Source organism: Ambystoma mexicanum, chromosome 7p (assembly GCF_040938575.1).
Source record: "Ambystoma mexicanum isolate Mex_15411 chromosome 7p, UKY_AmexF1_1, whole genome shotgun sequence".
In the NCBI taxonomy this organism is placed as follows: Eukaryota; Metazoa; Chordata; class Amphibia; order Caudata; family Ambystomatidae; genus Ambystoma; species Ambystoma mexicanum.
In genome coordinates this window covers 862,492,848-862,508,330 of record NC_090939.1, presented here as the reverse complement: position 1 = coordinate 862,508,330, position 15,483 = coordinate 862,492,848, and the positions used below count along the sequence as shown (strand labels likewise).

The following is a 15,483-nucleotide window of genomic DNA, read 5'->3' as shown; positions in this document are numbered from 1 at the left end:
CCCTTGTGCTGTGCCTCCCCCGCCCCTTGTGCGGTGCCTCCTCCGCCCCTTGTGCGGTGCCTCCTCCGTCCCTTGTGCTGTGCCTCCCCCGCCCCTTGTGCTGTGCCTCCCCCACCCCTTGTGCTGTGCCTCCCCCGCCCCTTGTGCTGTGCCTCTTCTACCCCTTGTGCTGTGCCTCTTCCACCCCTTGTGCTGTGCCTCTTCCACCCCTTGTGCTGTGCCTCTTCCACCCCTTGTGCTGTGCCTCCTCCACCCCTTGTGCTGTGCCTCCTCCACCCCTTGTGCTGTGCCTCCTCCACCCCTTGTGCTGTGCCTCCTCCACCCCTTGTGCTGTGCCTCCTCCATCCCTGTGCTGTCCCTCCTCCCCCTTGTGCTGTCCCTCCTCCCCCTTGTGCTGTCCCTCCTCCCCCTTGTGCTGTCCCTCCTCCCCCTTGTGCTGTCCCCCGTAACCCCACCTTGTGCCGTCCCCCGTAATCCTACCTTGTGCTGTCCCCCGTAATCCTACCTTGTGCTGTCCCCCGTAACCCTACCTTGTGCTGTACCCCGTAACCCTACCTTGTGCTGTCCCCCGTAACCCCACCTTGTGCTGTCCCCCGTAACCCCACCTTGTGCTGTTCCTCCTTCTCCCCTTGTGCTGTCCCTCCTTCTCCCCTTGTGCTGTCCCTCCTTCTCCCCTTGTGCTGTCCCTCCTTCTCCCCTTGTGCTGTCCCTCCTTCTCCCCTTGCGCTGTCTCTCCTTCCCCCCTTGCGCTGTCTCTCCTTCCCCCTGCGCTGTCTCTCCTTCCCCCCTGCACTGTCTCTCCTTCCCCCCTGCGCTGTCTCTCCTTCCCCCCCTTGTGCTGTCTCTCCTTCCCCCCCTTGTGCTGTTTCTCCTTCCCCCCTTATGCTGTCTCTCGTTCCCCCTTGCGCTGTCTCTCGTTCCCCCCCTTGCGCTGTCTCTCCTTCCCCCTTGTGCTGTCTCTCCTTCCCCCCCTTGTGCTGTCTCTCCTTCCCCCCCTTGCGCTGTCTCTCCTTCCCCACTTGCGCTCTCTCCTTCCCCCCTTGCGCTGTCTCTCCTTCCCCCCTTGCGCTGTCTCTCCTTCCCCCTTGCGCTGTCTCTCCTTCCCCCCTTGCACTGTCTCTCCTTCCCCCTTGCACTGTCTCTCCTTCCCCCAGCCCTGTCTCTCCTTCCCCCTTGCGCTGTCTCTCCTTCCCCCCTTGCACTGTCTCTCCTTCCCCCTTGCAATGTCTCTCCTTCCCCCCCAGCGCTGTCCCTCCTTCCCCCTAGCGCTGTTGCTCCTTTCCGCTTGCGCTGTTGCTCCTTCCCCCATTTGTGCTCTTTCTCCTCCCCCATGTATGTGCGCCGTCGCTCCCCCCCCATTTGCACTTTGCTCCTGCCCCCACCCCAATTTGTACTGCAACTCCCTCCTTCAAATGTTGTACAATGCTCCTGTGTACTGTTGCTGGCATAGCTTTCATTGATTGATTTGATATATAGACTTTTTTTTAATTCTCCCTCGGGTTGCCATTTATTTTTTATTCCTCCACCCACAGTGCTTCACTCACCAACTGGAACTTCCCTTCACTCTCACCCATGCTGTCATTTCTTCTTCCCTATGCTGTGATTCCTCTTTCCTTCCATCCATGCCAAATGTAAAATGCTGTAAACCACTACACAAAAATTGGCATTGCCAATGCTTGTTACTAGAGCACCCACTTCTTTCCTTCTGTGGCAAGAATCAAATGGTCTACTGCGCCAAAACAATGATTTCAAGAACATAGAAGTGCGGTTCACAGAAAGAGTTGCCCATTTACTTTCATGGCAGAGTGTGACAAAACACAATTGGGTGCTAAATTATGCAAAAAAAGTAAGTCGCCAAATGCTTCTTTTAGCCCCCACCAAACCTTCTCATTCCACCAATAAAGGGTCTGATCCCTCATCACAAGAAATGGCTGGTCCATTAGGTGATTCTTCTGCAGACAGGAGTCAGACAGTGTTCCCTAGAAACAGTGAAAAACTTCAGACCCAATTAGGTCAATGCTTGATCTCAAGACCACAAACAAGTGGATACAGAAGGAGATGTTTAGAATGTTATGCCTTCAGATCTTTCCTGGTCTTTGGATCAATGACTGGGTGTTCTCTGTGTTTTCAAAGTGCTGTATGGTGTTGGTTGCCTGCATTTAAGGAAGGTTGGTAGGATCTTTGCGTAACCAAATTTAGATGATTGGCTGATCGAAGCCAACTTGCACCATAAAACTGCACAAGATTTAATGACTTCAACTAACCTTCCTGCAAGTTTGTGTTTTCCAGTGAATGTTCAGAAATCCATTCCCACCTTAAATCCATTTTTGGGAGCTGTCTGAAACAAGTGCATAGGAAAAGTTTATTCTTCAAAGAGGAGACTGTTTCCTAACCAATGGAAATGTCGCCAGTTTATATTAAGTTCTTGTTCCACAGCAAGAAAAATGCAATCTCTCCTTAGGAAATGCATGAAAAGGACTTCATGCATGTTCATTGTTCCTCAGCCTGTCTCCACATGCAACCCCTCAAAAAGTCCTTGAGGTTCAGTGGTCACAGGAAACGGACTCCTAGGACTGAACATTGATGATGTTCACCTCATTCAAACAGTTTCTGAAACATTGTTGTCAGGAGACTCTTATGCGAGGAGTTTTGTTTCAAGCACATATGCCGTTTCATTATTTGGTACTGGGGCATCAGGCTCAGGCGACAACTCAGTGCTTATAGTAAGACATACAGAAACCCTACCAAGCCTTTTATTCCATCATCACATCCTCATCCATCTAATTCAAACAGTGGCAACATATAATCTAAAGGGGAAACTAAATCCAGGATTCATCACTGATCTGCATTGATTTAACATTTTACTTGCTTTGGGCACCTGTGGAATTGGGGGAAAGGCATGCATAAAACTTTGACTTGTTCCTCAAAGGGGCATTGCCCTTGGTCGTCGGTTCTGGATACCTGGACGCAACATTTGCCATTTGGTGTTTTTTTTCTGATGCAAACATATCTAAGTCTTGTTTCGCCTATCAATCAAATATACTTTGTAATACTTTGTCATTTAAGAACTACTTATGCTCTTCTACAGACAACCTGCTTAGGAAATTGTCCCAAACGTTCTAAATACCTGTAAGGAGCACTGCCATTCTGGACAGGTCTTTCGCAAGCAACCAGTGCCCAACTGTTTGAGTCTCTCTCTCAGAGAGACATTCTCAAATTGCTATAGGTTAATTTTTTTGGGTAACAAAGATAAGTTACTTTTCCAACATTATCCGTAAGCTGATAAGCTCAGCTCCAGATAATATTTTAAAGTGCAAGTATTTTAACTCCCTATTTTTTGCAGGTTGGGAGTAAGGTGATCTTTAGGGAGAAAAGGGAACTTGCATTACAATTGGGCGTATTTTTCTAGGCTAACACCTCCATTTATGTATTCTATCTTTTTGCACCTAGGAATTCATGCAGTACTTATTTAGAGCCAGCTTGTGTTAGTAGAGCTCCTTTCTTAGGCAGTAAGCTCCTGAAACTACTGACCTGAATATATCTGTGGACATGTTTGCGTGGAAGCAGATATCTGCAGACTTCTACAGTAGTTTCCTATTTTAATTTTATGGGAGTAGAAGCCTGTTATTTACAGAAAAGGAGATTGGTACACTGCTTATCTGTAGAGCTACTTTGAATACAGTATTCTATTGGTCACCCCTGTATAAGGGGGTACTACTCAAAATAGGAGTTTATATAGAACAATCTCACAAAAGAGTAGACAACCCTGCTTTTAAAAATATACATATTTTATTGTTTGTTGCAGTTCAAATTTGCACTTTTCACACTTTCCAGGTAAAACAATACTTTCACATTCTATACAAAATTGCAAACATTACTACAATCCTAAATGTTTCATAAGATACAAAAAACATATCATTCATAGCATTTATTAAGATCTAACACAATTCCCGAGAAATCTACAACCCATAATAAAATCGAGATTTAATTTGTATTTAAAATCCTCATCCAAGCATTCTCATTACAAACAGAGCAGTCTGTCAAGATTTGTTGTCCCTCTGCAGGGGAACTAGCGCAGGACAGAATATACACAAATGTTTTAGAGATTCATCCTCAGTCAAACAAGAGCAACACAAACTGGAACCCCATAGGGACATTCCCCCTAATGCCCAATACCTCCATTGCCGGAAGCAGGTTTAGTCTGAATCTCAAAACCTTTGATCTAAAATCCTTGGATGAATGCTTCTTTAAAAATGGGGATAGCACATTAAAATGCTTAATTGGCCAGCTAAAGTGGTCATTAAAACAGCAATAAGTCATTGGCTCTATCCTCAGGTAATCCCAATAAAACAAAAATGAAGCTGTATAGATTTGCATGGATTGAACTAACAACGCCTCCACTGATGAGTCAAATTTTTCGCAACACTTAGCTTCAACAGCACCCCCACTGATCCAATACTCTGCAAGAACTCACTGATCCAATACTCTGCAAGAACCCTTTACCCACATTGCATTAAGATGGAGAAAGAAAGAAGCAACCGGGGGGTACCAAGATCTTCGTGTAAAGTTGTAACCGACTCCAGTCAACAATTTGGCACTTGGCCTAATCCATGATGAACTCCTGCCAATGGTACTGCGTTCGAAAGACAAACCCTCCTCCATTACAGAGCTTCTAACTTTACCCACGACATTCCCACCTACTGAGATTCAGGACCAAAGATCAGCCGAGGAAGGATCTTTTTGCCGATATAATTTCATCAACGTTCGTGTAGAGAATCTTCCAAATTTGTAATCAAATTGTCTCAAGTGGGAGGCTGGTGCTAAAAATGTTGCTTTAAGATCATTCAAAGGTCCCAACTTGACCCCTGAGGCATAGATTACAGAGCCCAAATATTTAAAGCAGTTTACTACTTCCATATTCTGTCCATTCAGGGAGCATTTACATGTTTTTCGATTTTGAACACCATACGTTTGAAACCAGAATCTTTGATTTGTCTGTACTGATTGAGAGGTCAACGTTCCCCAAGAACGCCAGAATAATTTGGAGAGCCTGCTGGAGGCTAATTGGTGTCATATCAAGGGTAACCATGGCATCCGCATAATTTAGGTATCAGAGTTTTACACACCCGACACTGGGGGGGTTTGTCCTTGCCATTTCCCAACAGGACACCATGTCCTTCATGTAAAAATTAAAAAGGAAAGGGGCAAGGACGTACCCCTGACAGACCACGATTAGTATCGATCCAAACGGATGAGGCCTAATAAGAGTCTAATCTTATTTTTAGTTTGGTCCCAAGATGGAGGGCTTCCAGCATATTAATTAATGGACGGGAACCAACATTATGATTAAGCTATTCCTAAAGAACTGCCATATTGAAATGGTCAAAAGCCTTAGAAATGTCCAGAAAGGCCAGAAAGACCTGCATTGCCAATAGGGACAGCACACAACTGTTTAATGTGGTCCCCACTCCCTTCTTGAAACAGGCTGACACCAATCCAGGGAATTTGACCCCGTTGCCCATATCTGAAGTTCTTTTAACAGTAACATGGTGAATATTTTGTTTGATCCATCCAACAATGATATTGCCTGCTACTGTAATGTTTACAAACGGGCTCCTCCTTTTAAAAATCTAAACAATTAAGGCTTCCCTCCATAACCCTGAACATTTCCGATGTACAAGAATATTACCAAACAATTGGGACAAAACAGCTGCGTACGGAGGGGGATTTTATTTTAATGTCAGGTTCGACGGACCATCCAGGCCTGGTGCATTGGACTTTTTACTAGTCTTAATCAGTAGCAAAATGTCCTCCTCATCCCATTCAAACGCTCCTACCCAGTTCATACATTGATGTAGCTGCTACATCAGCAAGCCATCCTTAAAATATGTCTCCTTAAGCTGTACCGAGTCATCTTCAGGGATTGCTTGTATCTGCAGGTAGTGATCAAGCCCTCTGGGTTTAATGATTTCCCAGAAGTCTCCCAAACTATTTCCACTGATACAGGCCAACATTTTCTCTGCCTCATTAATGGCCACACTAGGAATGGTTGAGTTCACCGTCTCCAATTTTCCCAGACAAATGTTTTTTAATGAAGGCCCTCATCTTCTTTTTACGGGCCTTGACTTCAAGATCATATGCATGAGTATGACCCAGTATTCTAGATCCCCGTTCCAAGTGAGATGCTGGTGCAAAGGTAGCGGCAACTCTCTGACCAAACGCTCCCGGGAGGGTTAGAACCTTATCATTATTTATAAGAAGACCAGCAATACGGTCCTCAAAGGCCTGTGCAATCCTAGGATACCATTTTACAGCACAATTTTGCGGGTCTATTTCAACAATGATTCCCGGGGCTCTAGACACCCCTACGAACACTGACGGGATATCACACATCACCATATAGTGATCACTTTGATTGAATACATATTATCTCAAATCACATTCCAGCCTCAAACAAATCAGGAGTAACAAAAAAATAATCCAGCGTTGAGCGCGAGCGAGTATTGTACCACGTAAAAGATGGCGGCATATCAACAGGGCAGTTGCCATTTAACACTACCAGGCCCCATGTCTCTAGTTCTCGCTTAACCAAATCACCCCTTTCTCGAGCTTCAACAGAGGTTTTTGTCCTATTTGGGGCCTGCTACCATTTATCCTCTAAGCACTCTACATTAAAACCACCAAGTACAATTATTGAGCCCCTTCTTCTGAAATTTCCCCAAAAGAAGGAGCGAGAGGTTTGAGAGCATCTCCTCCATCTGTCCAGGCTCTGGATTTAGATGCAGGTTAATCAATAAACATTTATGCAATGTGTCCGAACCATAGACCGGCCACTCCAGGAGGGTGGCAAGCATATAATTTCTTTTAAGTTCAATTTGAGGCGTCTTAAGGCCTAAATTACACTTAATCACTGTCAGGAGTCTCCATAGGGATGGTCCCTGGTATCACGTTCTGCCCTAGTGAACTCCACATCAAAACCATCAATCAATGGTACATCCATCAATAATGTTTCCTGGATGCATAGAATGTCAAGTTGAACAAACTTAGCCTGATTATTCCTAATGCTGCCAATCCCCCATGGAGTTCCAGCATAGAAACCTACCTACCCTACTTCACTCATCTCACCCATTCCCCCCTCTATCTTCTTGGAGGGAAGGGCTGATTCAAGTCCAGGACCCATAGCACCGGACCATATTCACACCACTGCCCCATAGGCTGCTCGGAATCTACCTCCTCCCTCCGATCACCTCCCCACAATTCTCTATTCCTGGGCTGGATTTCTCCTTGCGGCATAGCATTTGCAGCAACCACCCGCCCCCAATCCACCACTTTGAAGCCCAATGACAAGAACCCTGTGTCTTCCACCAGGATTGCATTTTTAATTATGGGAGAGCATAAATACACGTTTACAATATCAAAACAATCCCGGCATAAGAACTGCACAATTTCAATATCTTCCGTTATAACCAAACAAAGGCTTGGAATTTCAAACAAAAGCGAGAGAATGTATTTTCGATTTAAGGGGACCCTATTTGAGCTTTTGTCTCAAAAGCACACAAATATTTTCCTTTCTAACTTTCCAGGTGGATTCCACTTAACCCCTTTGTACGTCTACTTCATTTGTTGGTTCGCGGTTACAATTTTAGCAACGTTAGAAAGGGAAAAGACATGGGCATCGTATTATCAGTGATTGCGCACTCATGCGGTTTTCAAAAGGACCTACAGTAAAGCATTTACTCTGCAAACACATATAGAAAAGTCACTTAAAGAGAGGAAAATAAGTGGTTAGTGCAACATGAGCTTAGTTCAAGATTCTAGAGATGGTTTCTTCGCCTGGCAAGTCCCAAAATGCAACCCTAGCTAAAGGCAGTTCGGAGAAGTCTTAAAGTCTTGGCAAACTGCTAATAACAAAGAGGTCCTGCAGATTTCTTCCAGTGTCTAAAGTTATTGAACCAGCAAGTTATCAACTAACAAAGGAGACTTAAAAACGACTCGAGAAGGGGACACAAGCAGCAGCTTGGGTCAGACGTAAGAGGGAGTTGCCCTGGACACTGCTACATGCACTCCAACGCTGTGGAGCAACTTCTTGTTGGAATCACGTAGGCAATACCTTTTTCCCCGCAGTACCTTTTAGTTTGAAGAAAGTGTTTGTTTTGGATCCTCTGCGATGTGGGAGCTCTGGACCCGACCGCCAGATTCCTTGGTCTGGTGACAAAAGACAGGACAGTGGACGGTGTCCCTCGGCAGCAGTCTTGAGGGAGGACCTGTAGCACGACTGTCAGCAACTTCTTGATTCACTCTGCGGTTTTGGTGCCTTTTCAGCAGCACCAACAAAGGACACGGATCGCCGGTCAATCTTATTCGCTTCCAGCAGTCCCACACTCTGGTGAGGGTGTCTGGGCGAGTTGGATCAGATCTCTGGAGTATCCTTACGGGCTCAGTACATATTTGGACGGATTCAGCCTTTCCATGATAATGCACTTGAAATGGGCAGCAGGTCTCCTGGTATTGGGGTTCCGTAGTTCTGGAAGTTCCCAGGACCTCGGGGGGGGGGGGGGGGGTGCGGAATTGCTCGTCTCAAAGTGCGTCTTGTGACTGGTTGGTCCAACCAGCCAAATGGATGGAGTCGTCCTCTTCGGAGCTCCTCTGTCATAGAAAAATCGGGGTCAGGACAGCAGTGGTCGCCTCAGTCTTGCAAAGGGTCTGCAGGCGTCTCTGGTCGTCATCTTCTTTGGTTACTTCGGTTTCCAGTGGTCGACTTGCTTTGTACTCCAAAACCTTTTAGAGAGTTCCAGCACACACTCCTCTGCAATATCACTCAGCATTTTACAGAAAGGGGCGTTTGGCTGTCCAGTCAGGACAGCTATACCCCCTGTGGGAGCTGGTCCTATTCAGGCACTCTGGCAGACAAAGGACAGGGGGTATAACACTCCTGCCCCACTTCCTGCCTGTCCCGACACTCTAGAGCATAGGAAAGGATACCTACTGGTTCTCGTCAAAGGCAAAACACACACGGAGACCCCGCAACCCCAGAATGCTAGAAGGGCTAACTAAGAACAACCATGCTAGTAATGGCGAAAAAAGAAGGCAGGCCCCAAGTTGGTACTTGGGTGCCCCTATGGTGCACTTTCGCGGCTATGCACATAGCCTGCGCTATAACAAATACACAATAGTGGTAGAACATGCCCACTGCCACCAGCCATAACTTGGAGATTGTCTATTTTACTAAAAAGTCACAGAAGCAGAAACAAGGGGGATACGAAATATCCCTTTGGCCCTCCAGTGAAGGTGGTGTGTGCCAATCTCTCAGACTATAGAGTTTTGGGAGAGACTCGAAGTACCTCTCTAGCCTTAAGAACTGCTGTTACTTAAGGATATAAGAAAATAATCTTAAAGACGGACCCTACGGGTCCCCAGCAACACTGCCCATAAGGAGCTGTGTGCTGCAGTAGTAAAACACAGATGCCTTTAAGAGTTATGGAGCAGACAGACTCCATAGTACAGGTGTATTTACAAAGAATATAGTTCCAAAATACAGAGTGCATACAAATTAATGAGTGGGAAAAGGCTCCACTCATTCAGGATTACAAGAAAAAGGTCCAGAAGTCCAGCAAAAAGTGCTGTGGGTCTCACTAGGAGAGGGAACAAAGCACAATAATGAAAAATCTCCCCCCAACCCCCATCATCCCCAACACATCCTCCACACCATCAACCTTATACTCATAGTCAGTTTGACTCCCCTGAGTCTGCCCTCCAAAATTATCTTTTAACCTCTGTGAACTTACCACCTCTTCACAGCCTATTTGTAAGTTTTCAAGCTGATGCAGGAGTATTTCCAGATAAACATGGGGGGCATGGGTGATTCTGGAATAGCCCATTGGTTCGATTTGAAGTCCAGCGATAGTCTCACTCGCTTCACCAACTCATGAGACACAACCAGAGCCAGCATGGAGACATCTGATACTAAATCTACACATTTACCCATCTTGCCTGTCACCATTTCCTGGATATTCTCCTCCAACCTTAAAAATGCCTGCCCCCCCCCATACTTCTCAGAATTGCCACCATCCCCAGATATCAAAATCACTGGTCCCAAATAACCACTTCCAAAAACGCACAAAAAAACAATAGTACACTTTTACAGAAGGTTCCCACCAGAATAATGACTCAGGAAAGTCCACTTTCTGAGACCCCAAGTCTGAATCAATCAACAAGCGGCAATGGCGTGAGCCACTATAGTCACTTCCAACCAGCCGATGGGAACTTTAAGGGGCTTGACGTATCGCTGTCACTGAAATCAATTACGTAAAAACACATCTCGAAGATGGATAGCGCCACTTCGCACAAAAGGTAGTGGATGTTTACCGCAGGCTATGGCAGGCTATGGAGCACCACCAAAATCCTTGGTGCATCCACACTCCCACGCACACTCGCAGAGCACCGTCCGTTCAATTTATAGGCTTCACTTACAAGTGCCTTTGTGTGTCATGTAGCAAACAACCTACTGCTTCCAAGCTCAAACACTGGTGAGTATAAATGTTTGTTTCACCCGCAGCATACCAGCACAGACTGCACCGACTGCAGTCAACTCTTACTCCACTTACACTCCTTCGGATACAGGGTGCTCACAGGCTCTCAGTCCACAGTCGCCCACTGTCAGTCACTAAGGAAGTGAGAAGAGGACACAATGTCAATGGGACGTTAGATGAACCATGTGGCAGTCACCTACCAGGCGGGTGTCTACTGGTCATCTGCTGTAGACTGCTCAGACTGCAGGCACCTCTACGATCACCTGCGCGAATGTTCCTTACTATAATGAGTTTTTAAACAGAAGCTCCATCTGCTGCCAAACTGTGGCAATGGTGGAAAGACTCCAGGGACTGCACATACTGCTCAGACTGCATGCACCTCTACGATCACCTCTCTTGTATATAAAAATGCGAGTCAATCTTACAAACGTCAGTGGATACACATATACAATCCATGATTCATCAAAATAGATTTAAAAAACACCTTTTTATTCCATACAGATGACGAAATATATGTTTAAAAACGTTCATCAACATAGTGAGTCTGTTTTAAGGGTTAATATGTGCATTTGTTATCAAACTCAGACAATTAAGACAAAAAATGAATGACAATATTGATGTGAAGGAGAAAAAATAATATTATGCTAATATAATATCCACATCATTGTGCAGACAACACTGTTGTATTGTCAATTGTTTCCAGCTAGTATGTCTGTGTGGCATCACTACAGGGGCTTGGCATTTAATCCTGGGGTATTGGGGTATTGCTGTTTTTTATAAAGGCTAACAACTGTCCTTTATCCAGGATATGGAAGTTTTTAGGATGTCGACAATCTGTGTTTCAGCCCTTTTTAAACTGGGTACACACACCCCATGTGGTATTGCAGGTGATAACAGCCTTCATCAGGACTACACAACTCTTTCTATAGGTACTGAATCCTGGAACCCCTGGACAAGCACAGTATTTCTTGTCTGCAATAAATGAATACGATAAAAGTGGGTCACATACTATTTTGTCTTGTGTTGTGAAAAAGAACCATCTGAAATAATGGCAAGATGCACTGACCTTTGCATATTCAAGTATGATGTAAGATTTGATTCATGCAGTGCAAGGTTTTGGGCTTTAGTCTTGAGACCGTGCCATATCCAATTTTGGCACACAGCGAGGGGGTGTGACGGCCTCCAAGCCAATGAGGGGGCTTGGTCCTTACCATACAGGGAAAGACCCCTCTCCGAGCCTTCCCACAGCGGGAGGCCGCCATCATCCCTCACCGGGAACGAAGGTAAGTGTGCTCCCTGCATCCTCTGCCCCTTCCTTCCCCAGCCACCTTTTCCACAAATCTGCTCCCCTCCTTACCCCAAACCCACTTACCTGCGCTGCTCTGTCCCTCACCAGTGCCATTTTCTTTTGCTTCCTCGCCCCCCATACTATCAGTACCCCATTACAACGTGTGCCGGGATACTAATAGCAATAGAAACCTGACCGATAATGCCCCCCCTCTTGGCTTTATTGCTTTATGGGTGACTGCATTTTTGATCCTTTGTGGACTCTAGTAATTGACAATTATTCCAGTAGTTCAGAATGGTTAACCCTTGGAATCATGCTTTCTAATGCAAACCATGCAATTCTGCTAATTCTGCTGAGCAGAATAAATTACTGCTGTTTTATTATTTGTTCAACAGGGGTCCTCTCGTTCAAAATGAAGTGGAATATTGGATACTGATTGGAGAACCAAGTAGAAAGCACCCCACAATTCACTGCAAAAAGTGAGTTAAACGGTGTTTGTGTTCACTTGGGTGTTTAGCATTCGAAGTTGATAAAAATAATTGTCTTGGGAGTATTTGTATGTAAGTGTTTTACTGTAAGATTTCATTTAGAATATGATTACAGTTCTCTTGACAGCAATGGAAACATGATGCCGATATATGGTGCAAAGTACCTTCTAGGGGAATGCTATAAGGAAACTGCAAGTTATGTTATATTGTGTTAATTGGCTTATATACTGCGGAAATGACCACCGTGGTGGTCTTAAAGTGCCAACACCATGTCCTTTTGGGCGAACTCTGACCCCATCCAGGGTGTAGAACCAGACCTTGGTCTATAGAGTGAAAATGAAATGGGGGTGGGGGAAGGTAAGCAGGACATGTCAAAGATGAAGGAAGTCTAAAAACAGGACAGCCGGACATAGGTCACAACAAAGAGGGAAAGATAGCATATGGTTGCGTGATAGTGATGGCAGGGATGAATGTATAGTAGTATGGGTTTGGACCAAAGGCGCTGTGAAAAGAATTAAGACCTGTCAATAGAGAACAGTTCACTTATAGTGTCAGCTAGCAGCACCATGTGTTGTTGGACCTGGTATTGTTTAAAATCAAGTTATGGATGAGTGATGGCCTTTAGCTGTGCTCAAGTGTTCCTTTGAGTTGTGAGGTCTTAAAATCCAGGTTTTCATAAATAGTTACCATATGAGGAGTACTCAAGAAGCCTAGTAATGTTGAGCCCACTGACAGAGGTGTCAGAGCCAAGAGTTGGCTGTATGCCGAGAGTAAGTTGAGGGAAACAAAAGGACAATAAAATAAGAAACTACCCACCCTGTGCCACACTAGGATAGCTTTCAGTGGAGGGGAGAAAGCTCTACAGACAAAACCTGTCCCCCAGAGAGGAAATGTCCTGTCCGGAAATTGCCTCCCTGTGAATCTCGCTAATAGATATGGTATAACCTGTCAAGTGACCAAAGACTTTCCAATTGAGAACAAATTAAATGAAAGCAAGTATGTTTACCAGTGAAGGTTGTACATTTCTGAAATAAAGACATGATCATGATCTCTGGGACAGGTAACTGTCAGGCCATTGTACATGTTAAGCAGTATTATGAGATAAGAAATATTTGTAACATACACATTAAACACACCTGTGGAACTTAAGAGAGATCTACCATTCTACACTTCCAGAAAGATAAGTACCACCCATGTAGAACGTCAAGAGAAATGGCTAAACTGCGAACCTATGGAGTGCGTTAAGGGCACACATTTTCACAGGTATTAACGAGGGCCATTTTTACAGCTTTAAGCCTAAAGCAGGCCAACATGGGGAGAAACCTAGCAATTGAATGTGTGTTTTCAAAGAACTTCTTTTATGGAAACCAACCAAGTGTAATGTGCATTAAGTCTACAAGACTTCCTGGCCCGTAATACTCTGCAAAGAGCAACATATTACAAATTAGAACACCCACCATTTCCACCCGTTTACCTCCACTGCCTAGAGTAAACGTCATACCAGCCCACATTCCTACACTAGTCTACATACAAACTTTGCCCTCTTTGTATTAGTGTACATATCACATGGGAAAGGCTAAGCACAGAACTGCTAAGGCACCACGCGAGCCATGGAATTGCTGACCACCTCTTGGAGTAGGTTTTATAGACTATGGGCCTCATTATAACATAGGTGCTCCCGTAATGAAGGGTGCCGGTACGGGACCGGCACCCTTCATTACGGGATGCCCTATTACGAGGTTCCCTTGCAGGACCCAGAACAGACGTCTGGTACAACCAGACGTCCTTTCCGGGTCCCGCGAGGGGACCAAGGAGCTACGGGCCCGTTATTGGCTCCATCCCCATTCCCATTGAGCCCTATGGGAGCTCAAATGGGAAGGGGGATGGTTCTGTGCATGAGGAATTACCAGGTCCTCCAAGGTCGGAATGACCCAGTAATTCCTCATTCACAGACCCCGGTATTGGAGCCTGGTATGGAGGCAGCCATGGCGCTAATAGCACCATGGCTACCTCCATACTCGTAATGAGGCCCTATGTCATCCAATATGACTATTATCCTTTTTTGACACTTCAAGTACTTTATGATTAGGGATCCCATAACTAATGTAAGCCTCGCTCCCCTGGATTCCCCAGCTTCTTAACTTTTGACAAAGGTATGGTTTTATTAGGTTTCCCGTAATATAGGGCTCCCTGGCACAAAATGTGTAGTTGGACATGGGTAGGTTTCAGCAACAGGGATAGTTTGCACAAAGGTTTTTCTGATGTAAATTGCAAATAGCAATGCTCTTGTCTTCATTTCTAGTTGGGACCCAAGATGGAAAACATCCCCTTTTCATATCTGCCCAGCTGCAAGTTAGCGCTAAATGACCCTCCTCATGTATCCCTGCACCCCTACCTCCAGAGCATTCACCTTCGACCAGTATTTTAGGGAATGAAAAGGACAGTCATGGGACAGCCACACACAACCAGGCCAAAACAGATCAGTCCAGCCAACCTCTTCCATCTGTGAGAAACCTGAATGTGTCACCCTGACTAAACCCTGGGGATCTGGCGTTCCAGGTAGTGAGCACACGCCCATCTCTATTGGATCCGGTTCATGGGGGTGGACCAGTGAGGGAGGATCACCTGGATGGGGGTTCCTCAGGGAGTGGGAGACCAACGAGTGAGACATGGTATCCCCCCTTCTTTCAACACTTTTTCCCCATCCTACCACGTAGGAGATTCAAAACCACTGCCCCCACCCGTTTCCGACACAAACACTTTCACACGACACACTTGAGAACGGACTAACACCAGGGCCGTTTACCTGGCATGTCCCAATACCAGGGTCAGGCAAAGTTAGGCAATTGATCAGAATCACACACACCCAAAAGCCCTTTCCCTTCCCCACATGGATAAAAGGTGGAGCAAACGAGCACAGTATGAGCAAGGCGAGCACGGCAGACAGCACAACGAGATAGCTAAGCAGGCGCAGCAGTTCAAGAGAAGAAGAAAGGCGGCAGGAATCGAGAGGGTGGCAAGGAGCGGAGTGACCTTGCCCTTTTCGTCCCAGCCCTGCGGGACCTTCGTGGAAGAGCGCCTAAGACTGCGAACAATAGCACACATGTCTTGTAGCAGATGTTATGTTATGTTACTTTGCATTTATATAGCGCCTTATGTACCATTGTTATGGTCTCAA

General features: G+C 45.6%; 1 protein-coding gene across 2 annotated transcripts in view; it reads left to right on the top strand.

The window, feature by feature from the left end:
- Window positions 1-15,483, top strand: part of BIVM (basic, immunoglobulin-like variable motif containing) — a 446,759-nt gene that overhangs the window by 394,151 nt on the left and 37,125 nt on the right. For both annotated transcript variants that reach the window (XM_069637055.1, XM_069637056.1), the window contains one exon: window positions 12,213-12,296. In XM_069637055.1, coding sequence (XP_069493156.1) covers window positions 12,213-12,296 — 84 coding nt within the window. The remainder of the gene's footprint in view (window positions 1-12,212; window positions 12,297-15,483) is intronic.